General features: G+C 44.5%; 1 protein-coding gene across 1 annotated transcript in view; it reads right to left on the bottom strand.

The window, feature by feature from the left end:
• Positions 1–25,983, bottom strand: part of CHSY1 (chondroitin sulfate synthase 1) — a 65,101-nt gene extending 39,118 nt beyond the window's left edge. The window contains exon 1 of the mRNA XM_057375293.1: positions 25,492–25,983. Coding sequence (XP_057231276.1) covers positions 25,492–25,857 — 366 coding nt within the window. The 5' untranslated portion in view covers positions 25,858–25,983. The remainder of the gene's footprint in view (positions 1–25,491) is intronic.
• Between the last annotated feature and the right edge of the window lie 364 nt (positions 25,984–26,347).

Below are 26,347 nucleotides of genomic sequence, written 5' to 3'. Positions count from 1 at the left end.
CTGGGCCAGGTAAAGACAATCCACAGCGAGACTCAGCACTGACAAATGCTTGGAAGACAAGCACAAATTAAAGAGMCTGAGGTATTTTAAACATCAGCTGCCTCCATCCCTCCCTTAAAAAATATGAACCAAAACCAAATAGGAGGATTTACAGGCTAACTCAGTACCTTAAATAAGAAAGGTCAATTTTGCATGTGACTTGCATTTTAATACTGTATTAAATTATATACATTTTTCACTGCACCCCTTAATAAAAAAAGCCTTAAATAGATGCCTGAGGCCTTTTGGGCTGTTATTAACAGCAGACACAAGAGAGTTTGAAACACACACCCTGCAGGGATCTCTGTGCACGTATCCAATTACACACATTGCTGTTTCCAGAGTCTCCTCCTGATAAGTGTCTGGAATAAACTGAAAGTTCTTCAGTACGCAAAATTTCTGGGATTAATCTAAACAAGCGCCTTCAGCATTTTATGAACAAACCCTTACAAAGACAGAAACTAACAGACAAGATTCATTGTCCAAAATAGGCTCTAGGTAAGTTTTTGTCATAAAATTCCTGTATGACTTAYGGGAAATGTCCATTCCATGGAATGGAATTTGGAAATGGAAACTGGACAGGTATAAGAAACTGCTTTCCTGTGCATTTAATAAGCCAGATGACAGCCTGTTTAAGTGGTATTACAGATTGGGCAGRGCTGTCTCTAACCAAGGACGGTGTCCCTGCCCATGGCAGAGCAGGACGTTTGGGGAGCAGACAGAAATGCCCACTGCCAGAAAGAAAGRAAAGCCCTATTTTTATTGTCATGGAGGCAGGACCTGAAATGCTGTGATAAGAGTCAGGAAAGGGTGAAATAAAAATAATTTTTAGAAAATTAAAAGGAAAAAAAAGAAAAAAATAACTTGTTAAAAGATACTTTATGACCATGAAACCTGAGCCAACTGTACAAGGAGGCTTTGCAGTAAGCAAACAGCTCTGCCAGACAGCTGTGAGAACTTCACACTCAACAGAMAACCAACCTCGGCCCTAATCACCAMCTCCAGYGCTACTCCAAGACAGATCTTYTCAAAATCTGCAAGTTAAAGACAATCCTGTCTATAATTTATAGTCCTGGGATGGCCAAAGGCGTTCTCCATGAGGCTTGGTAACAATAKGAAAAGAAAAAAGCAGCCAAGAAAATACAAACAACAACAACAAAATCCAACAAAAAAAAAAACCAACCTCTCTCTGACCTCCAAATTGAACAAGCCAAAAGTGAGGTGACACAGCAGGCAAGTACAGACAAAGCAGAGAGCACAAGGCAAAGGTGAGGCACAAACACATCCACCCATAAGGGACACAGAGCAACCGGGGCTACAGACTGAAATCACAGAAATACAAATCCTYCCATCACACCTTAGCCTTTAATGTGGTGGTCTTGCAGACTGAATCTGTTAAGCACAGACCCTTTCAAAATATGGAGTCCAGGTAGRGAATAAGTGATTTCCCTAAGCTTGACCCTACACAGACACAGAACCAGGCTTTGCTGCCCCAAGCTTTACACTTCAGCTGTGGCAAAAGTTAAGGGCAGAGGAAAGACATCAGCCCACGAGAGAACTCTTTATGCTGGTGCTTTAGCAATCCTGCCATTTTTAATCACCACCGTGGTGAAAGGTAATGTGTTTGCCCATTATGGCTTACAACTGGGAAATATTTATGGAATGAGCAGCACGTTAACATGTCTTTATTTCCAGCAGTTAAATGAGGCTTCTGAGAGTCCTCCCTAATATTGTGGACATTTGTTTCATTGCATGAGACTCTGTGCTCAGTTTAGGATTAAACTGTCATAGGGGAATTTACTTATTTAACTGAATACTTGCTTTCTGAGAGAGAAATTCCAGTTGTCTGCTTCTCAGCTCTATCTAGCCATCAATACAAGCCAATTTCAATTTCAGGTTTCCTGAATGCCTGGATTGAAAGAAAAATAGGTGAAAATAAAAATCTATTTTTTCATGGGGGGGAAGAAAAAAAATCAGCCAAGACAGACAACAATAAAACCAACAAAACAACGAAGCAGCAGAAAAAAACCCACACACGGCTCTTCCTAAAGGCATTGAGAAGCTTCTTCTGCTCAGTCTTTATTACTTCCAGCTTCTTTAAACACACAAACTTGTCAAGTCTGACATGCAGAAGGGACTCTTGCAGGCCTGTCTTTTGTCTGCTGTCCAAACTTGTTGGATGCTCTGAGTGGCTGCAGAGTGGAAATGAAGCAGCAGCTCCTGTGGCACAACCCTGGGCAGATSAACACCCAGAAAGCACAGGAAGGCAAACTCCCTCTCAATGGACTTAATCAGATCAACAATTATTTTCCATAGTGCCGTCCTGTTCAAGCAYAAACATGCTTATCTTTGTGCTTAAGATACAGCAAAGGCAAAGCCCTGCTGCAAAAATCCCTTTTTCATGTCTGATTCTGTTGTGGAAGCCATAATCCCGAGTAGAAAAAAGGATTAAGGACAAGAAGTAACTTCAGCCTGTCCTTAAAAACTCCAGCATTTCGGAGAGTGTAYGGAATTGCAAATATTAGTAAAATTTAAGTGAGTTTTTGCTATTTAAATTTCCATAATTAATGTAATGTGATTAATTTTAAAGGCTGCAGGCAAAGGGAAAAGGAGAATGTTATCAAGGTAATACTATAAAAATATCATGTTCCAACTACAAAAATAATTAYTAACAACAAGTTTTTAGGAGACGACTCCTAAGCTCTCCACTTTTCAAAACTGTTTCTCAACTAAAAAATCCTTCCATTTTAATATTCACTTCCGTGACCCCAATTTAACAGCTATGATGAGCTACCAAATCCTCCCCTTTTTACACRAAAGAAACAGAAGAAAAACCCAGAACACAAACAGAATGAGCAGTGCAGGCCTGGAATGACCACCAGCCTAACTTCTACCTACAGCTTCAAAGGCAAGATGAGATTATTTGAATATCAGAAGTAAAAAGGACTCCACAAAGACACACTCCTCACTGTCTGAAATAAATGACATCCAAGCGTCCACAAAACTCTTGGGAACTTAATAAACTACTACAAGAGTGCCTTTGTCTCTGTCAAAAGCCTAATTAAAGCTGCTCGTTGAAAACTAAATACTGATACAGACTCACACCCATGAAATCCCTTTTTGAACAAATGAAAAGTTCACKGAGCCTGGATGGAAGTGCCAGGCTGGAAGTGCCCCACTCCCCTGGCCATGCCAGGGGTATCAACATTTTAATGAGTCACCATTTCAGGTTCGATTGGTTCAGCAGATCAGGTCCATCAGCACCTTGGACTAAGTGGAGAGGCCTCTCAGGTGGAGGAACAGCCCAAGTCTCAGTGCTGAGGCCAAGCTGGGCTTTTCCAGGCAAACACACGGGACAAAACCCAGCACTGCAGTTAGGCACAAATTAACCAATCAAACCATCAATGTAGTTAGGCACAAATTAACCAGTCCAAAACCCAGCACTGCAGTTAGGCACAAATTAACCAATCAAACCATCAATGTAGTTAGGCACAGATTAACCAATCAAACCATCAATGTAGTTAGGTGCAAATTAACCAGTCAAACCCATCAAATGAAGTTAGGCACAAATTAACCAGCCGTGTGACTCTATTCAAAGCATGGAAAGTTTTCCTTCAGGAGGGAGGAGAAACACAAATCTGACAAAAATTCTGAGTCAGAAACCCTGCTCCATCACTATTATTGATCACCAGAAGAACAATCAACTCCACAACTSTTCCTAAACCTTTAGACATCAGTAGAAAAAGCAGATGTGTCTTTCCACCTTTCCCACCTGCACATGCCTAGCCCCAGGCCAAATCTCTTTCAGAAAGGATATTAACTCAAATATAAAAAGCTCTTGGCTTCATGTTGCATTGTTCAGGTGTTCCCTTTCTGCTGCAGTGCCCTTTGGAGTGCTGTAAAGGACAAAGCAGAATTAAAGAGAGGGAAGAGGAGGGAAATAAGATGAGGCATTCTTAATAAAAGCAACCCAGCCCCATGTATAAATTGAAAGTTCAGCTGACAAAAATATTTAGTATCTCAGTCTGGTCTGGGAAGTGTTCCACGGAACAGTTCACATTTCCAGGACGTGGAGAGGAGGAGAGCACAAGATCCACTGGTGAAAACCAGGAGACAGCACATGCTCACACGAGTGGGTACCAGCTTTGGGAATCATCCCACCACTGCCTGAGCAATCTGCCAAAGCCCAGTGGCCAGCTAAGAGCCCAAGGCACTGAGCTGCTATTTCTGAGCATTTCCTAATACAGGAGGGTCCCTTTGGGCTCTTTYTTTCCAAATAATGTTTTCTCTCAACCCAAACAGAAAATCACCAGCATCTCACAAGCTCTTGCACAAGCTCAAGGTTGATGTTACAGAAATACACCCAGTCAGATGCCCATTTCTTTTCCTGATACCAAAAATAATCCTGTGCCACGAAGTTTCATTAATCACTACCATCAAGTACAAAGCACTAACCTTTATTAAAGTGCTTTCACTTGCAGCAGGAAGGGCAATACTTGAACCTGCATTAGCAAAGGGAGAGAAACACGACAGATATTACCCTCTCCTACCAGCAATTAAAGAGGCTCTTCATGGAAAAGCTGCTCTTTACAATGTTTGCCCTACTTAGCATTAGCTCTCAATTAGTAAGAGGCAATGCTCCAGAGGATGGTAGGAATCCAAAGAAAAATATTAACAGGTAGAGAGTAGAGGTTGAAGGCTGTTAAATGAGCTCACAAGATCTCTGGGTGGCAATAAGAGGAGGAAAAGAGGTTGAAGTAAACTAAATGCCACTTCTCAGAGCAAAGCACAGCGGTGAAGCAGTGCAAATCCACTACAGCCAAAAAGAAAATGGTCCACAAGTCATCTGATTGCAGGGAAAGACTGAAAAGCACTAGAAATTAAAGTCTTTGGAGAAGATTACTCAAACAAACTACCTAAATGCACATCAGACTGTGCACAGGAAGGAGTAATGCCACTGGTTKGAAAGGAGCAAAGTATGAGCCATGAAAATACCAAAGATTTGTAAAACAATAACCTAAAYGTGAAGGGACCAGTTAACAGTGTAACCAAGGWATTCTTCTCTGACTCTCAGGCAAGRCACTATTTGGCTACAGCTTAAAGGGGAAAAAACAGAACTCCCAAGGGATTAATATAAAAATCACTGAAAAGTGGTTGAGAAATGGCTAGAACACAGCTACAGGATAAGCAAGGAGCAAGTCCTGGATTCTCCCTTGGGATTCAGGGGAGCAGGGGAGGGGAAAAGTAAAGTTTACAGATGTCATCTCAAGTCCAATTACTCTTTTCTATAATAAATACACCCTGCCCCATTCCATTCAGGAAATTTCAGGTTTACTCCATATTTTCCTGCCACTTTTSCCATCTGTAGGTTGAAGCCTTTACCAGCTGCCCAACACCTTACCAGCCCTTCAGCACGAGGGTATGTCAGAAATTTATGCATCATTAGTGCATATTTACAACTCTGGCATTTTAGATCTCAATTTATGTGCCAATGTGCACGGGATTCTCCTAATTTTTTCACCTGTGTAAGTACCAAACCATTCAGTTGGACAGAATGACTGCCTGAACCACAGCTGTGTTTTCATTTACCTTATAACCTCTGATAAACCTAACCAAACAAAAATGCTCAAAACTAATCAGATTTATATTTGCTCTGCTCAACTACTACATAAATCATGGGAAAATGATGAATAGACTGCAGTTCTCAGACTGTTAACATTTACTCAAAAACAAATGCAAAAATAATTAACATTCAGTAGAAGACTTTTGACTGGCACTAGTTTAACCAGTGAGAAAGGATTTTCAAAACACAGGTCCATGTTCAGAGCAATGCTGATATCATTTGGRGTTGCTTGTTTTTCAGAAAATATTTCCTGCACTACGGAAATCAAATTCTTCAGTCATAATTTGCATGTCTGAATTAACGCATGGCAAACAATGCAGAAAACCTCAATGCCTTTATCTAGGGGTTGTCAGAAAGTGTTTATTCAAGTTATAGGCATCTTGGAGAATGTAGTATTTTATGTGCATTTTACAAGAAATGCCACTTATTAATGATGGAATAACTTCAGTGGTTTTATCTACATAGGAACGTTTTTCATATCTGTAATTTCTCATTTCTWTCTTCCACTTAATTTAATTTTCAAACATCAAACCTAAGATTGCCACAACAGTCCTAAAGCCTCCCTCTGCCAATAGAGACAGCAGGCAAAATAGATAACAACTCTTAATGAAATTGCTTCTCCTACCTCTCCAAACACAAACTTTCTCCCCAAATTCCAATTTCTTCCCCGCGACATGCTATGTGCAAGGCCCTATTGGTATTTCCTACCAACAGAAGATCTTACATGGTTAACAAAAATCAGACATTTGACAGCTTGACACCCCACCCCCAGTATTTACAAAGGGTTTTCTGCATTTCAGAAGGAGATTCCCAGCTCAATAATGGAAGAKTCATAACTGGGCCTAGTCCTGCAAAAGACCAAGACACTGAGCTTTAATGTTATCCAATCCTATGCACAGAGCAGCTATTCTGGGTAATTACAGAAGTTGTAATAATGCCTTTGGAGTCCCATGAAGTTGAGCTCACTCAAGACATGTAGTCTTGCAGGCAGAAACTTTTTCTACAGRGATTCAATTTGTTTTAATAAAATGCTGCAAACCCTATCCTTTAGACCTCAGCATTTTATTCTACTATTTGTATGAAATCACATACAAGATTGCTAATCTTTAGCTGATGTATATCAGCATAACCTTTTTACCTTATTAAGTTACACCCATTTACATCAGATGGTAAGAAGGAAAATCAGAGGAAAATTCAACTTCATGCCAGGTCTTTTTCAGCAGTACATGTTGCAACTCATCTATATTTCACTTTCTGTATAAATATATTTTTTACAAAATTATCTCAAATGTCATCTGACACAGCACTTGATGTTTTGAACTGGGCATTTTACTATGGCAGAATTAATTTCCAATTATTTATACATTAAAGACAGTGCAATCCAAATCGATTGGAAGTGTGTGTAGAAAGTTCAAGGGGAACATTTGTCAGCATGAGAATGTTTGAGGACGCCCCTTTTGCTGCAGGACAGGTGAAGAATGAAAGCCTTGGTACATTATCCCATGAGCATGTGGATCTGAGCTTTTCCTCTCTCCTTGGAAGGAAACAGTCTGTTCTTCAGGCAGGCAAAAACCAGTGAAAGCCAGCAAGAAATTTTGAAAAAAAAAAAAAAAAGTATGATAAATACTAAAAGCTTGTTAGCTACCATGCACCTCAGTTTTCACTGACGTCTTTGGTGCAGCTTTCACGTTTTCAAGTCCCTTCTGTTAACCAGGCGTGATTAATTCCCCTTCAGTTTTCCAAGTTTCTGCTTAGAAGCCAATTTAGCAATTAAATTAATCGTCAAATATTTCTTGCCAGAGAATAAAAAAGAAGTTTCACTCGCCTGGGCAAAACGCAATTCCCSAAGGATTTAAGAATTTAATGAGCGGAACAGTTATGAAAAAATGTAAAAACTGGCAAATCAGACAGCAAAGAAAGAGACAGGAAGTGACAGATTTAAGAAAATACCTCTAAAGTAGAGGAAATGAGTCGTCCTTTAAGAAGAAATCATACACATAAAGCACATAAAACAGAGTATTCTTTGTAGACTTGTCYGTAGAAGGAAAGAAAAAAAAGGAGATTAAAAAAGGACACATCCTGAATAGCATTAAAAGCAAGGCAGCTTCAGTGGTCAGGCTCTTCTAGTCAAGATGGAAATGTGCAYAATTTTAAAAGCAGTGGCCGAGGTCTATCTGTGAAAGTGTGAAAAAAGGAGAAAAAAGGCAACGGAGAGGAGTGACTTGAGCCAGTAAGTGGACACACAGCTGCCCATGTGAAGCAAAGGGGAAGCTCCATCCACATAAAGTCCTGTGGGTGATAGACCTGAAAGGATAAAAAGAATTTGTTTTAAAAAGCAAAGCACATCTCTCCTGGGAGAGATCTGCTCAGAASAGCCTTATGCTGAGTTTTTGTCCAAAGGAGGTTTGCTCAACTGAGAGGCTTCTTCAGTGAGTGACAAACTGGAGGCCTCTGTGGTACCCAAGGTGTTGGATGCACCTTTATCCCAGACTCACAACACCAAGAACTGCCCAGCCAGACCCACTGAAGTCCTGGATACCCCATCACCAGCTCAGAGAGGGCACTGGGAGCAATTTGGGGATGGTGTCAGGCTTTGTTGAGTGACTGACATTTTAAAAAAGGTAACTCAAGCYTTGCTTATGTGAAGTTAAGTCTTGGTTGAACATCCATTTTTTAAAGCTGGTTGCTATAATGCAGGAAATGTCACACACAAAAAGAGTTTTATGAGAGTGCAAATATCTTCCAGGGCAAATTTAACCACTGAGATTGTGTGTTCATCCCTRCAAAAGAACATTCATTGTCCAGACGTGCTCGGTGGGGTTTTGCTGGGGAGGAGGGGGAATGCAAGAAAAAAAAAAAAATCCTCACTGCATTTTACAACTACAAAAGGCACTTCTAAAACATTTCTGTGTAACTACAAGATTCTCTTTCATTATAACGTTATCTCATTAAAAATGAATTTACCTGGACTTGATTCTTTATTTTTGGAATTTTTTGTCTTTCATAAGGTAGAGAAATGTGACTRATTAATAAATGTGAAGGCCTTCTGCCACAAGAATTTCCCCTGAAAGGGCTGTAACAACAATTTTAGCAGAGAASTGCTTCAAGCAAGCTCTCTGCCTGGTTTTCTCTGGCCATAAAGGCAGCAGCAGTTACACTGAGCAACAAGCCCGCCACTGTAATACATCACTCATCACAGCCTAACTGGCATGATAAAGTGTTTGCTCGTGAGGGGATTGTGTGGCCAGTCCAAACAAAGACCACTTCATCTTGCATTTCCTAGAAATCTTTTTTTCAGAAGAAAAAAGCTCACATCCTGAGCCGTGCCTATGGAGGATGCTGGGAAGCCTGAGCCACTCCCCAGCCCTCCCCTCTCCCCACCAAGCAGAGCTGCCTGTACTCCCTGTCAAATAATTGCTCTGTTGCRGATTCCTGATGCATTTCATTCAGTTATAAATTAAATAATACTATATTCACTTGGGGTTTTATTACTGTTACCTGGAGAACTTGCCAGCAGCTCCCTCCAGCTGCTTGCTGAGTGGAAGAGATTTGCAGCAGACCTAAAGCAATCAAGCCAGCAAGGTCATCTTTATTGCAGAGCGAGAAATCGAGCCTGCATGAGCCTCACATGGTRTTTCACTCCTCTCCCTCCTGATTTCCCTGCTCTTTCCAACAGCTCCAGTACCTGAAAGCTCATGGGGAGGAAATGTAGAACTGCTGGGAGAGCATCTCCCCATCACTGACTGYAGTGCACCTTTCCCTTCAGGGAGCAGGGGTGCACCTATACAGATCTATTCAGATATATTTACACGTGCAAATCCCCATTTGTTCCAGCACTTCCCCACAAAYAGGAAACAGAGAAACCAACAAACAGAGTGATCTATCATCTCTCCAAACTATTATGCTGTTAAATTTGCTGTGGTTTGGGCAAGCAGGGATTTACCCCTCAGCAGCTCTTGTTTGAAGTGTACAATCCAGCAATGAGTGTGCCCCAGCGCTCTCTGAATGCTCCTTGTGTTTTAATTCCCCTTCAGATCCTGTGAATTTCCCACTTCCACTGACATTACACGGCTRTGAGCTTCCCTGGCTACCCTGGCATGAAAAGCAGAGCTCTCAGCCTTGAACCTCTGCTGAAGTGCTGGGAGCAGGAGGRAAGGTGTGTTTGGCCACCTGATACAGATCCTTCCTCTTGCCCTTTCGGGAGGCTGGCGTGACATTTGCTGTAGTTACACCTGGGAGATTTTCCATCCCAGCCTGGTTAACCTGTAAACCTGAGCCCCCACTCTCMAAGTCTAGAGGACACCTGCCAAAAGCTGCCATGGGATGGGAGGTGCTGGCCTTCTCAATGCCACAYTGCCTCATTCAAACATCATCTAATGTGCAAGAGCCACAGGACAGCTCAGCCCCAGACTCTGAGAGCCTGCTGGCCCCTTGGCTTGCCTCCCTTGGTGGCCAGTGAGCTCTCGATCCCATGGGAGAACCAATGTGGCCACTCCACATTGAAGGTGACAAGGAAAACAGGGCARCAGAGAGTTGGCAAAGCAGCCAGGAAGCTCTCCTCAAGCACAGGCAGGAAGTTCTCTCTTTCTCAAGTTTTGTGTGTAAATTGAATTTCCTTCAACTCAAACCATCATTCAAAATGTGTGGTTTTGCTGTTGCTCACTGAGTGCTGCCCATGGCAGTGTGTGGTGTCCTGCCACTCAGCACTCCTCTCTCAAACCTCCTGGCACATGAGCGTTCCAMGGCCAGGGCTGGAGCACGCAGCTCTCTGCATTTCCTGCACAACTCCCACACTCCCAGCAGGGATGCAGCAGCCCTTATGGGATTACAGRCTCCGTGCTGCAGCCCATCAAACATGGAAGCAACTCTCCCCACGCTTCACTCCGTCACCTTCAGCCCAGGACCACTCTCAGGGAATGAAAAACAACCCAAATTGGATCATCCACATAACCACAGCACCACAGGCCAACAGGGACACTGCCCTAGCAGGACACGGTGCCAGCAGCTTCCCTGGCAGGACACGCTCAAATCCACCAGGCAACTGGATCTGAGGAGAATGGACAATCCCATGGCTTGTTTGAAACGTTATAGAAGACACAGGTTGAATATTAATCAGAAAGAAAAAAGTACTGATCATCACCATATCAATGGGCTCAGTTTAGCTTTCAGGGCTCATTATTGTCTGGTGTGAGGTGCAGGACTGAGTCTGTGCAGATATTTCCAAGCTGCAAAGTTATAGCTACAGTTTTATCCCCAAAGCCTCTAGAAAGGACCGCAGCAACTCCACCAAACACTTGAAGATTTAAAAATAAATTTAAAAAAAACAAGCAACCTAGCGCTGCAATAGCAGCATCCAAGTGACAATGCTCAGGAACAGGGTCTGGAATATTTTACAGTGATTCTGTTACATTCCAGCACACRCATTTACTTTGGCTGACCACAAAGTGCATGAGTACGCAGCTACATGAAAAGGGGTGCTTTCCAGTGTGTGGCAACTGGGGGAGTCAAACCAGAATATTAAGAGACAGCCATATTTTACTATTATTTACCATCGAGGCACCACAAGAACCACTGCAGCTCCTTTCTTCTGGATATAATCATCATATTGATAAAACTGGCAGCATTCCCAAGCTGGACACGGCTTTTTTGTCCCACCACACAAAGAGAGGCAGACACAAAGACAACCAGTGACGTTATATTGGCTACCAAAGAAAACAAAATCCAAGCCACTGTTCTTCACTGCACGCTCTCTGCCTAGACAGGAAGAAAACATACTCTAAGAAGTCACTTTCAGACCTCTTTTTTGGGTAAAGAGTTGACTGWTTTGCATGGTAACTAGGCATGAAATTACACCAGCTATAGTGCAGGCAGCTCAGTGCTTTTTCTATGCTGGCCATCAGGTGCACCAGTGCTCCCAGTTGGATTTAACCGGGATGCCACGCCAGAACACGTCCCAYCAGCACCACGCGTGGCACTTCCACGCAGGATGGTTTTGCTGGCATGTGGAAGCAGCTGAGGCTCAGAGCSTGCTGCTTTCTTGGCAGGTATTCCACCTTGCCTAGGGGAGACAGGCAGAGGGGAGTTCTACGTCTAGGAAAAATAAGATTATTGTAGCCCATCAGATATGATWTCCGGCTTTAAGGATTAGAGCTATGTCCCAGCCAGAGCCAGGGAAAACAGCAGGTTGTTCTTTAGCTTGCACCTTGTAACATTTTAGTGTTTACCTGCATTCATTTTAGACTAATTTCCTTTCTGAAGACCTGTCTCAGTCCTTCTCTGCCCACCCCTCCCACACACCCAGCCTCCTTACTCTCACAGAAACTGCAGCTAAGGTTGGGCACATTTAAGGTTCACATCATCCCAATATTTTCAAGGGAACAGCTCCTTCAGCATCTGCAAGTGACTGCTTTTCCTCCACCCTCAGCACTTCCCACACCAAATTTTGTCCCTCAAGCTGGTCCTCAGAAAAGGGGAGAACGTGTGAAACAGCTCCATGATTTACCCAGGCAAGAAAGAGGTTTACTTGGAGCAGCAGCTCCAAACAGAACAACATCTGCTCCATAAGCACTCAGCAGAGCGTTGCACAAGAGCCCTTAGTTGAGCCTGCCTGATATTGCAAATGCCAAAGGAATCTGGTTCCCTCGTATCTCTACTCACGGGACCTCTGTTTAGAATATTTGAAATTACTTGGACTCCAGCATGTTAATAAGACCCCCCCYGGGTTTCACTCTGGCTCTCCTGCTTTCACCACCTTTCACCTCCAAGAAGCTTTTCCCCTTGCTCCACTTTGCTCTCTGGTGCTGGTGAAGTCTCATCTGCATCCCTGCAAGCTGAGTTCCCTCAGTTTTATTCAAAAATCATCTCCAGTGATTGYCCTGGGCCACAGTTCAGAAAGGCTGATGAAGAACTGCAGGTCTGTCTGCAGAGCTCTTTGCTCCCAGCTCCATTCCCCTTTTTGATGCCCTCTGGGAACTGGAGCACACCACGCTGATCATTTTTGCAATTTCTGCCTGTGACTTTTCTGCCCCTCAACAGGTGGGGAGGGCACATTTCCTGAGCCCACTCTAGGAAAAGGCCCATTCCAGCAGAAAATTCGGTTCTCCCTCTCCCTCCTGAAAACAAGTCTGCTCCTGCTTCACCTCACTTCAGCCCTGACGATGGAATTTTAATTGCAGTGACTGGTGAAAGAAGGGAGGGAAGGTGTGGTTTGGCTGCAGGACACAGAGTCAGGACCTCTTACACTCTGCACCTTGCCCTGCYGGTACCTCCCCTGTGCCCTGGGGATAACCCCATGCCATGCCGGGAGAGCTGCTGTTCCAGAGGCTGGAAGGAGCATGGGAAAGGTTTGCAAAGCCCTTTGATGGTAAAGCACAAAATTCTAGACCCGGGGTAACAGTTCCCTCAATGTACTGGGAAATCAGGTCCCTCCAAGTTTCCCGGCGAGCAAGGTCAAAACTACACTTCAAGTTTGCTTGAGAATGACAGCCAGTCTAAAATCAAGCTCAAAAGTAACTTCTCACCCTCTTGTGAAAGAGGCCACRAAAAGCCTAAATGCATCTTCAAAGCCAAAACAGATCTTCAACAAGAAACAGTCCCCAGAGAGGGGAGCRAGCACAGGCACATGTTCCAAAGCTGAGTGTCGACACCAAGCCTGGGCAGGGCACAGCTGTCCCTCTCCAGGGACAGGGACTCACCCCRAGTCACCTTTTGCCACACTCAGATACCAGATCTCACTATTTATCCACACTAATAAAGCAGAAGGGAAGATCAGCGTCAAAGCAAAAGAGCTGAACACGAAACAGCACATCCCTCTCGTGCTCTTCCTCTATCCCATGAGGCCTATCTCATGGTAATTTGATGAAAAGCTGTTTTTCCACCCAAGCTCTACTTTGAGTCAAGAAGCCAGCAGTGACAGCATCAGAAAGCTATTTGGGAATGGAACTGAAGAGCTGTCAGATAGCTTTGTGGGGTTAAAAAAACCAACTTAGAAAACCAAACACAGGAGACGGGAGATGCAAACCTCAAGACATCTGAAGACCACAGGGGACAAACTCAGAGATTTCCAGATCACCAGGACTTTGTCAGTTYACAGGGCCTCCTCTCACTCCCTCCCCTACATTTCAGAAGATGAGTGTGCATTTCTGGGCAGGACTGGTTTCAGCAAAGTGTCTGTGGAACAAGCATGAGGACACGTGCAGGAGAAAAAAAATAACAGCAGAGGCAGGGAAAGGATAAGGGAATTAATCCAAAGGCTGCAATAAAGTTCAAMATTTTTAAGAAGTCAGGGTTTTTTTCCCAGTTAAGCGCCTGGTGAAGGACTGGGGTGCCTCTGTTAYGGTGCACACCCTTTCTTTCAAGTCAGGTCTGCCTCTGGAGCAGAAATTCAACACRATTTTCCCCAGAGAAAGTTCTATTGTCCTGCAGTCACTGCCAAATTCAGATGTTTAATTCGAAGTGTGAAACAGAAGGATTCCAGTCTGCTTTTAAAGAGAACCATCCCATAACCAACAGCAGTTTTGTTCAGGGCAGGACGCAGCACAGCTCCCTATCCTCAAAAGGAAAGGGAGGCAACATATAAACAACATATCACTGTACATCACAGCCTGGGAGCTGCATACCTCAACCAGCAAGCAGCGTTAACAGTCTGAGGCACCTCCACAGATGTATGGCCARGCAGCCATAAAAGAGCCTTTGTGCTGGCGGCACAGAAACAAGGCATTTTCTGTGCGGGACACGGCCCCGCCACCTCCAGCACAAATGGGGTTACACATTTCACACCTCGCCAAGGCAGACACCGTGGGATGGGGGAATGGCTGAGCCACGTCAGGGATGTGCAGGAGCCACAGGGAAGGTGACTTTGCCCTCACCTTCCATCGTCCCCACTCGCAGTTCCCGTGTGGGACGGTGCGGTCTGGTTTAAAGCACGGCCGCCATCAGTCCCTGCGGAACAGGCCGTGCAAAAAGTCATCACAAATGCTCGTGATCCACCACCCAGAGCCCCAGACAAAGGCTTTTCATCCTCGTGCTTAAGCACCCAGCTGCTATTTTATATATTTTGAAGCACACTTTTCATCTTCACCCTAGTTTTCAGTGCTGAAATTAGGCTAATTCTTCAAGGCCGCAGGAGGCAGGGTGTTATTTTTGGCCTAGGAAAGATAAGAAACCATGTGGGCAGTTTTTTCCTCAGTACAAGAACACACAGCAGCAGCAAACTTCAGGATTCAGCCAAACACATAATTCCACAGGATCAGAAGCGGCTTCCAGTTGGGCCCAGTAAAACACAGCAAGAAAAAGTGCAACTGCAAAAGTGACTGCAGTGCATGGTACAACTCCAGGGAGGCAGGGAGGGGCGGAAAAAAAGGAATATTTGAAAAAGTCGAAGAAAAATTGCTCTGTCCAAAACCTGGAAAAGCCACAGTTAGCAAACATTCCCAGGAAAGCAAAAGCCATGCTGCTTTATGAAGATTAAATCTGCTATTGTCTTACAGTTGTTGGCTGTTTGCATTTTTTTAAATAAAGTTCCCCTTGGCCAAAGATGTTAGGAAGTGTCTTCAATAAGAAAAGGATATAAAAACAAGTATGCCAGTTAATAAATCTGTGATAAGGTTAAACAAACAAGGTAAGGYAAGGTGAGGGTAAGGTTTCTTGACAAATCATCTGTGATAAGGTTAAGCAAATTTCTCTTTTGTCAGGACAGGAAAGATACACACGCAAGGGCACAATATTTTCGCTGACCTGGACAATGAATGCGAGAGGTGTATGTTCTGAGTCACTCATATTGGACAAGACTTTTTTTCAAGCATCTGGTCTGAAGACTGTAGGAAACCATTAAAAAAAAAATGGGTCAGGCATTTAACCCACTCTGCACTCTCACATTGAGCGGGAGTGTAGGAAAAAAGCTTTATAAAAAATTCAGACCTTAGATACAGACAGTTCTACTTTGAATATCTATGCAGAATTACACAATGCAAATTCTCAACAACCCAGCTACTGAAATCTTGTCCCTTTGAGGACAAAGTACATTTGTCTTATGCAGAGATGCTGAGGAGTGAACTCTGCTATCCCTCAGGCAAGTGTTTTTTCTCTCTGTAAGACAGYAACACACAATAAAAAGTATGGCTACAAAGGATTAAGGCAGCTCAGTTAATGCAAACTAGCACTCTCTCCTGCATTCCTCACTAATACACTGGTGACATAACCAGCCAAAACATGTAGCTTTAATTCAAATAAGGTTTAAAGACGTTACTGCCAAGTAATTACACCCATTGAAGGCCCATGAGCAGAGGAACCTTCATTAATACCCCGCTGCCGTTCTGGGAGCGCTTTTCGGAGCAGCTGCACCAATCTGAAGTGGCAACCATGAACAAGAGCAGGCACCAAGTTTTCATGAGCAGACTTGTGCCTGCCTTTCAGAAGCCACTCTGACACATGGCTGAGCACAGCCACAGGACAGCAGGCAAGGACACAGCATCCAAGTGCTGGCTGCCTCCTCAGAAGGTACAGGAGCTTTCTGCTAATGTCCTCCTTTATTTTTCTGATAACATGCTTTTCTTTGCAGCTGAAAGAAGGTGACAGCGGCACTTCAGGAACTACAGGCAGCTTTCTGCTACCCTTTTCTGCTTTCTAATGAACTGCTGGCTAAGTCCAAACTACGGGTTCTCATTTATTTCATTGCTAATCCTCGCCTCTGTGTAAGAACCTGTGCTTAATCCACAAAGAGTACCGGATGCTTCTGAAGACTGCTTCCAAGAACAAAAATATAGCACTCAGCTGGAGCTCCCTAAAGYCATTCAGTAGGAAGGATTAAACCCAGAGACTTGGACGGAACTTAGATCRAGTGGGCATGACCCTACCTGTGCTCTCTTCATTACACAAGAGCATGTTGTGCCTTTGCCTTTTCTTAAACCTCTTTCGAAGCTAATGACTCCAAAGTGCTGGCTCCAGGAGCTTCATCTCCCAGCTCTGCACAAACATTCAGGGCTCCCATCCATGTGCTCTCAGCCACAAACCAGCACAGACCCAAATGAAGCTGTTTGCAGCAATGTTCCCAGGATATCAGATCACCAAGCACAGAATCACGGAAGCTTCACCTGCACTGCAGCCCTGGGAACGAGTCCCGTGCCAGCAGCTCAGGTAAAAATGGCATTTCAGAGGCTGAAAAGCTCTCTGTGAAAAGGAAAAACTGCTTCCCTGCTCACCTGGGAAAGGGAGCTCACTGCAGTGGCTCTCCTCTTACCACCAGCACTTCACATCAGAGCACAAACATGGAAGCATGGACAAGAAATAAATGGATAAACTGACATTTCCTATTCAAAGAGCCTTTAAAAAATTGTCCCTAACAGCTTGGGTTCCTAGCAGCAATATAAATTATATGCAGGCATTGATTCTTTTCCTGAGGTCACCATTACCACACAAGCTGCAAGAAACTGGCATGAAGTTCAATAGGTTTTCAAGAGTCCCCCCCATAAAAATCTGACACAACTTTTACTTTTGTTTCATTATTGCAGCAGCACTTTTAACTTGCTCGACTCAACTGAAAAAACCGCTAACTTGTTCTCACTGAAGATACCAGCAGAGGTTTACTTTCATGTAAAAAAACYAACCAGAAATAACCAGAACTCGACTTCCAGTTTTACAAGGGCTCCYAAATACACTCTCAGCTGAAACTTTAAAGTTTAAGAAAACAAAACCAGTTAGCTCCCCAAACTTTTCCAATTAAGTTCCCAACTTCTTTGTGACACATAAAGGTCATTTTGGTCTAGGCATGCAGGAAGATAATCCTCACCCTTCAGGCAATCGGGATTTCTGGCAAGAATTTAAGAGGTCTCCAGCTGATAACCATGAAAAGTTCACACCACCAGGAGTCCAGATAAGCTTTTAACACAGGAAATTAGTGCAAAAATGTTTTAAGCATTTTAGAGATCAATTAAGATGGTGTAACAGTCCAGCAAAGTAGAATCGAGTTCTCTGCTTCAAATCAGATGGGTTTAGAATACAAAACAGCAGCTCTGGAGCGGGGAGGTGTCTACAGGAAATGAGGTTAGACAAATGCAGGGCAATTAATCCTCTGTGCAGTCAGATCACAGGCTCCCCCCATCCCCAGGGCCACCAGACACAACCAGAGCAGGGTTAAACTGCTGCAGGTTGTCATCTTGCATCTTCCCTGCCCATCCATGACCCASTAATTGTCCCCCACAGCCTAAAAAGCCAATTTATTTCCTGACATGTGAGGTACACGCAGAGMCAGCACACAGGGAGGCTCAAGATAYGCAATTCTCATTTGCAATTGCAAATGTAAACGATGAAAAAAGAAACACAGCAGCACCAAATGCCATTTTCTGCCTTGTCAGCACCAGGGGGACCGTGAAGTTCATCAAGGACACTGAATTTGGGAGAARCAGAAGATGAACTGGGAGTTCCTGGCTAGGGTCAGGAGTCAGCTGGTGTTAACAGCTCTTTTCAGGATCTCTCCCAGCACAGGCAACAGAGCAGTGACTGTAAATAGTGAGAACTGGGAAAATGTGACTGTAGAGATCACAAATGTGTGCTCAGACACTGCCCTGACACACTTGTCAGCCCAGGAGCACAGGGAAATGTCTCAGCACACAGCCTGCTAGGAAACATTCTCTCCCAAAGCAAAAGGACATCCTTCAGAGCAGGTTAGTGCTACACACCCCTGTGGCAACACTGTCTAGAACAACTCTGGATATTTAGCTGTGTTCATTCATTGAAAATTCAAAAGAAAATTTTTTTTAAGATTAAATTTGATTGTTGGGTTTTTTTAAAAAGTAACAAATACACCAAGGCACATCATATCCATCCATTTTAAAAATCCAACCTTTGTTTCTTCTCTGCAATAATTCAATTGTTTTATTGCAAGTATTTCTCAAAACACCATACTTCAAGTATAATCCAGGTTGCATTGAAAGCATTTGAGCTGTGTGTTCCTGTGCTCCTGTTGGTGACCTCAGCKAAGTTTACACTAAGCCCCTTCCCCACATCAGCACTTCATTTCTATTTCCCACCACCAAACAAGTCTGGCTTTTCTCTCCCATGCTTATAGGCTCTGACACCTCTATTCTGCTGGTGCTTTGAGATGCTCAGAGAAGATGGCTTTAATAGACTGATGGGAGAAATGCAAATATTGTCTCCAAATTAACACAATTAACCCTCCCTCCCTTAAGTATCCAGCTAACAGTTACCCTCTACACAGAGATCAGCTAAAAACTTCCATACTGAGAGCCCCAGCTGACATTTTACGTCCCCTTCAGTCAAGAAAGACAGTTTTTAATCTATTTTTATCATTGTCTAGTCATATAGGACACTTACAAAGAGTCTGTTTTTACACAAAGGTATCAATGAMATGGTTTTTTCCCTCACCATCTTTTACACACAGAAACAAGCACTAAAGAAAATGGAAAAGGAAACTTGCCAGCTCAAAGTTAGGTCAGATATCATTGACCCACAGGAGATAATTCACTACAAAGGTATTACTGAGTTTGACATTGATTAGATTTGGAATTTAACAGTGTCCTTTCAAGGTCTCCAGTCAGGTGGGACTCCCCTACAAGAGGCTGCTGATCACAGCAGAAGTCTCAGAATCTCCCAGCTCCAGCAAGATGTAAAGTGAGATTTTATCCTGCAAAAGCAGCATGGGCTTCCCATCAGCTCAAAAGAAAAACATACAGCAGAAAGTTTCCAGTCTCCCACTCACCTCCCTCCACCTATCCCCACTGCTGTTCAACAGAACAGACTCAAATCCTCAACCATCTTCTGAGTGCCTTAATTAAGAAACTGGCATGATGAGCTATTTTATTAGAGTTCTTTGTCCTGTCATGCTATGAAGGATTAGCCTTTCCTGACTTGTCCAGGGTAACTAATCCTGATGGCTCCCTCAACTCAACAGGCTGCAGAGACCCGAATTTATAMCGAAATCACTGCACTCCAAGACAACAAAAATGGGGGGAAAGCAAWACTTCTGTTTGCTGGATTCACGGCTGAAGCTTCCTAAGAGTCTACAYGATACCATCAAAGTCCTCATCTGAGCAACCCTCAGCTTAGGCATTAGGTCAAGTCATCCAGCTAACTAAGGACAGATTAACCATGTGCTCAYAAAAACTAGGTCAGTCCCAAACAGCCTGGAAAGGCCTCTCGGGGTCAGCACGAATCCCCCAGCCCTGYTCTCTGAAAACCAGGGTCTGCAGAAAGCGAGTAGGGGACAAACTCAAGCTCTGTTACAAAATATGCTCTTCATTTCTAAAACACAGAAGAAACCTYGACCAACCTGCATTCAGAAGTCAGTAAGCAATTACTCAGTAATGACAAACTCTCCCTCTCTGGAATATCTGGTTCTCAAATACTCAGTTATTTTCTGAAGTCAAGGAGCCAGGTCAGGAGCTGGCTGCAGACCTGATATCTGCCTCCCATTCCAAACCCTCCAATACCTCCTAACCCCAAAACCTTGGTTTCATAAACCCAGTGTGCAGCCCTTACTCTCTCCTTTGACCTCTCTGCCCTCCTCCTCCATCCCATCCCATCCCATTCCAAACCCTCCAATACCTCCTAACCCCAAAACCTTGGTTTCATAAACCCAGTGTGCAGCCCTTACTCTCTCCTTTGACCTCTCTGCCCTCCTCCTCAGCAAACACTAAAATTAGAGCACAGTGGTCACACCACACTGCCTCCCCCACTGTTGTCACATCAGTCATGGATTTCAGTCTCACCCTGAGCCCCACRCATCACCTCCCCTGCCCAGATAATGCTCTTCCCTAGGCTTACCTGTCTGTCCTTTGACAAAATGCCATTCCTCATTACCTTCAGGAAGCTCAATCTCCATCCATCCCCAGAACGCACGGCCACCCACTTACATCTTCATCTGAAGCCAAAAAGACATCTCTGAGGCATTTCAAAGATAAAATYTAGTGCTGGACGAAAGATGATTTATAAACATCCATGCTAAAACTCTAGGCATGTTTGCATCCTCCCTCTCTCACACACACAATTCACATCATAGGTCTCTTGAAATTAAGAGACACAGTGGGCTGCACACACAGTGAGAAAAGGTGTCTGTGCTGTCAGGCTTTGCCAAGTTTCCACACYCTGACTTTAAAAAATGTCCAAGCTTTGAAGCCAGGACAATACACACATATGAGAATGTCTGATTTCAAAAATGCTGCTGGATGCTCCCACCACAAACACATCAGATCTTTCATTTGCTGGCTGGGAGTCCAAGGAGAAATGAATGAGCAAGAACAAGCAAAGCCCACAGCCCAACCCCACWGCCCCCAGAGTSCACAGAGAACAGAGGTGCTGCAGTACACCCTGGCCCAGCACTTCTCCCAGAGCCCATCTGCCCTGCTCTGAGAACACACYGTGTGCTGGGTGTCACACATCACCAGCCACAACAGCATCCATCTCCTTTTTGTTMATGAAAGAACGTTTTCAGCAAAAGAACTGGAGGTTAGCCATTAATAGCAGCACCTCTTCCCAGTCTTTCAGATCTGATCAATCACCACAGGATTTTTTTTTTTTTAAACTTCTGGCTGTCCTACAGAAAACCATAAACTTCAGTTGTGCCCATGGGAATATCCATCCCAGAAACGGTACGTTCTGGCACTGCCAGTGTACTTGGCAGATATAATGTGCACTTTAAGGGCTTTCTTAACTTCAGTGAATTTCAGAGTAGCAATTATCTCCAATTACTCCAGATGAAAGATCACATAAAATGTTAATTCAAATCCCCCCTCTCCCAGAAGCCCCCCCATTATCCTTAGTCACTACTGCCCTACTTTTTCCCCTCACCAACACCCAAAAGGTTGGACCTGCTCTTCCTTGCTGCTCACGTTTCCTGATGTGATCACTGTCTTTGTTATACCTTCTTTTCTATATATATTGTAAAAAATCCTCTCTCATTTCAGGACATTTTAGAGCAGTCTGCAGTCTGGGGGAAAGTGCTGCCTACTCCACCCAGACACGCTGCATCTCACCTAATTTCTCCCACAGCCTCAATCAGAAGATTAAACAGACAAAACTGGGCATTTACACCAGTTAGAGGCAGCCAAAACTGCTCTGTTGCACCCAGCTGTTCCCATTGCACTGCAGGACACAGAGGAATTGGTATCACCTGARAGCAGTGTGTGTCAGAAGGGTTTTATTACTGAAGACATTACTAAGATGTACCAGCACTGCCCTGACTTCTAGCAGCTACAAAGAGCCTGCATTGAAGCTGTGAAGCTATTAACCACAAATTAGAATAATACTCAGCAACAGCTGCAAAACAAGGCTGAAACAAGGCCAAGCTACTTAGCGGTGACTCTGAAATTCAGGTGCATTTAAAGGAAATACGAGACACAAAACTGAGATCAACAATRCTTTGGGATGGTTTAAATCACAAATAAAAGAGCTTGTCATCAAAACCAGAACATGTTCTCAGGCTGAAAGCCAAGACCCTGCGTGGCACCACATGGCAGTGYAGGAGAAAACAAAACTTCCACGTTCCTGTGATCAACGCAAGATGGACTGGAAGAACTACTGGTGGGAGGAAAGAGGAGAACGAAGGAAGCTCAAGTATGCAACCTTTCTCTGAGAATAACACCCAGCCAGAATAGTGTGCCAGAACTCTAAATATTCACTAGAAATGAAGAACCACYTCCAATCAAGTTCACTCCAAGCCTTCAGTTCTCTTCAAGAAGCACCACACTCTACATTTCTTCATAAACTCTCAAGCTCCCTTCTGGAACCTTCAGCGATTCCACAGCTCCATTCTTTCCATGAYTGTTTTCTTATCATTTGCTGCATAAACTCTCTGGTTTTGCCTGCTCCACCCTATAGAGCACAGATTTTTACAGCTATTTGTCAAACAGCAGCGACAGTCTGGGTTTTGTTTTTACAGTGATGATAATCCTTGCCCTAAAGAACTAACATTTAACAGCCATGTCTCATCTGTGACTCACTCTGTGTCAAATAAAGCAACAGCTCTGAGCCTGGTCACAGGAGCATCAAATCTATGGCAGGCAGCAAACTGCTCCCAAATCAGCAGCCTGGGTGGGTCAGCTGAAGCTCCCCAAGATCCCMGAGAGCTGCAGTTGTCCTCAACCCTGCATATGCTGCTGCTTTTCTGGGATGAGATGACACAGGAAGTCCAAAGAATGATGGTGTCAGTTCCTCCACTGTGTCTGCTGAAAAGCTCCTGACGGCAGGAAGAGTTGAACAAATCCTTGCAAGTCCTGAAACGGGCAATAACCGGTGCCACTCCAATAAAGTGCTCTGAGAGGCACTGCGGAGAGCAACGGAGCAACAGAAACACAGGAAGGGGGGAAAAAAGGGGTTTTGAGACAGACTGCTGTGAGCAGAAAAACCACACAGAGCCGGGCCTGGGGATGCTTTTGGGCACAGCACCAGAGCCAGGGCCAGGGAAGATGAGCAGCACAGTAAAGACATTGTGGGATCCTAAAATCAGAGAATGGGGCAGTGACAGTCATGGAGATGAGTAAAACGATTCTGGGCAGGGAGCCCACCACAAGAAGAGTGCAGGGAAAAGCCACCCGCAGTGAGGAGCAGCAGGGCCCTGCACGCCCGAGATGCTGAGAACCAAACCAGCGAGCTGGGGGTGACTGCACAGACCTGAACCCCTGACTGTGCCCACACTTGAGCCTCTCCAGAATAGGAAGTGCAGGCTGCAAAGGAGAAGTTGGAGGTTTGGGATTTCCCAGGYCAACACTGCTCTGTTTGCTGAGCCTTGTGCTGTCACAGTTTTTCTTCCGATTAGAATTGTGAAGGATGTGGTGGCTGTGCCCCAGCAGAGCAGGCACAGACAAAGTTTTTGCTCCATCAGAAACTCAGTGAAACACAACACTTTGCAATTCACTTACAGTGGCCTGTTACTTGATGTTTATGAATGTACTAGACATGGAAAATGTCGCTTTTACACCAAGCTTTCCTAACACAGCTGTTGCGACAGCTGTGTTGTTTCACACAGCTATTGCTTTATCTGAAATAAAATACCAGGCACATTTCATCTGGGCAATGAGAGGACCAGATCAAAACAGATGACAGGTATTTAAATTAAAAAGCCACAATAAAATGAGAGAGGACCTACTCCTTGCAGAAGCTGTGTGCTTTCATCACTGAAACTTTTCCCTCTCTCCCCAGCTGAGCTTTAGCATCTCACACTCACACATTACTTCTGAACATCCTAGTTTGTACACTTCACACAAACCAATTTTAGGTAATTCATGGCACTTAGGAGAATCCAGCATTAGGGATAATAACAGAAGCTGATCAAACAAAACTGATTATGAGAAAAGCCCCATCTATTTCTGTCAGACAGCRTTCCCAGTGCAGTTGTGTGTTATCATCGGGTATTTCAATCCAGCATTTGGTCATATTGAATTTAGGAGCTCTCTGCCTATTTCAGTAGGACCAAATGCTGACCTTCAGTAACTTATCAAATGCCAGATGGTACAGGCATTCACAGCAGAAGTTATTTCAACTCTGAATGTCTAGAGTAAAAAATTTATGCTGCTAAAAAATGTGGAAAAAGTTACYGACTCTTTACGAATGGCTAAACCACAATGCCGGCAAGATATAAACTAGTTCCAGGTCTGAAAGTAGGGAACGTGGAGAAGCACTGTTAGTCCAAAAAAAATCTCTAGGCACAGAAGATATTAATTAATTACTGCAGCTGGAAACCTCTTTCCCCTTTCTCAGAGGCTTTCCCATCACTGAACTGTGAACTGAAACAAAGCAACAGCTTTTGSGGGGCAGAAATTCAGTGTCAAATGCAAGATTCTGCAAATGAAGAAGTGTCTCAGCAGCATTATCAGTCACTGTCTGTGACCACAGCTCCTGTCACGCAAGAGAACCCCTCCTTCACCCCATCTCATAAAAGGACAAAGCCGTAGTTGCGTCAGGTCGTAAATGTTTSTGTACAGAGACAAACTGTTCAACCTCTATTCTGCTTTCAACTTCTCCCGTATTTTTGAGGCAGATCCACCAGCATTTGTCCTGGTGAAACTGCGGCTCAAACCCAGCAGAAGTTTTCAACCAGGACTCGCTTCAAGGAGCCCAGCACAACTGGGCAGGAGAAGCCCCTGTCACCCCTGGGAAGAGCAGCCAGCTCTCAGCCAACAGCAGCAGGAAACTGCTACAAACAGGCCCTCTATTTTTTTCCCCCAAAACGCCAAATTTGCAGGCACACCAGTGTGGGCAGAGCACGAGTTTTGGTGTAAGAGTGGTGGCTTTGCTGACGTCAAGGAGCTGCAGAGCAGAGCAGGCGCCGGCAGGATGGGGCTGCCAGCGAGTGCCCCGAGCAGCAGCGGATTTGGGCTGCCAGGAGGCAGCTCAGCACGCAGGGTGACAGTGCCAGCCACCATGAGACATCTCCAGTTTGGGGAAAAACTGTCACTGTCAGGGTGAACATCTGTCAGCCTCACACATTTCAGCCGCAGTAAGAAACACAGTAATTGTATCATCCATTTTCCATGCTGACACCRTGACGCACTCGGCTAAAGAAGATAAAAGAGGCTTGGACAGTCAGGACTGCAGGCACTYGAGGCCATTTTGATTTAAGCTTATTCCCTTTCTGTCTAAATAAACATATCTGTTATGAATGACGAACGGTCCTCCATTTCGCCCCCTTACTGCTGCATTTCCCTATTTCTGTGGGTCTTTCCCAGTGTGACATTTGCAGGAAACAAAAAGCGTGGAAATCATACAGTCGGATGGCCAAGCTGCAGAGGGAGGTGAGGGCTGGGGGAACCGCTGTGTACAACAGAAACCTTCCCCTCTGCCTCCCACAAGAGACATTTCCCCATTGCCCTCGTCCTTACCTCGTAGGACCAGACGCACTGCACGCCCGCGAASCGGCGCACGCAGCGTCCCACCTCCACGTCCTCGTGCGTGGTGTACATCTCGCGCAGGCACTCGCCGATGTGCGGCACCATCCTCCGCAGCACCTCCCGGCTCATGATCACCCCCGGGCCCCCCATGCAGAAATTCTCGCCCGGTTCCAGCGCCAGCTTCCCCATCTCCTCCGTGGTGCCGAGGCCCGTCTGGCCCAGGAACAGGGGCTCGCTGCTGTTCAGGCTCCTCAGGAAGTTCTCCAGTTTGTCCCCTTTGATGTAAACGTCGTCGTCAGCCCTCATAAACCATTCGTATTTGTCCAAGTAGTGGTCATGCATGTATTTGAGCATCATGAAGGATTTCTTCTGGGGGGGGTAAGAGTCATCTACACCTGGAAGCGGCACRATGGGGATGGGGATAGAGGTGTCTGAACCCTCGCTGGAGAAGAATTCGACCTTGCCAGGAATGGTTTTGGACCACGTTCTAGATTGAGAAAGACAAGAAGGAATAATTAAATATGCAAACCAGGGCAAGCAGAGAGTGCTAGCATAGACTATGGCTCATCTGTCTCACAAATTCYCTTTTCTGAACACCTTGAAAGGTTAGTTTTTACCACATGAAGGAGGACATCCACATGGCACACACAGCAATTGGTACAACACACAAAATTCTGACATGACAAGCATCTGAGTACAATTTTTGCACCTCCGTATGTTAGAAGAATAATTCAATAATAGCAGCTCATTTGTGGCAAGCAGGATTTCTTAAGCATGCTCAGATTTGGACTAACAGCTATTCGTCACAAAATAGAGAGGGGAGCCAATATGGGCCAACAATTCATAC

The sequence above is a fragment of the Malurus melanocephalus genome, unplaced genomic scaffold (genome assembly GCF_030028575.1).
Source record: "Malurus melanocephalus ecotype Western Australia unplaced genomic scaffold, MMel_1.1 scaffold_244, whole genome shotgun sequence".
NCBI lineage: Eukaryota > Metazoa > Chordata > Aves > Passeriformes > Maluridae > Malurus > Malurus melanocephalus.
Note: the sequence above shows the minus strand (reverse complement) of the source record. Positions and strands in the feature narration are given on the sequence as shown.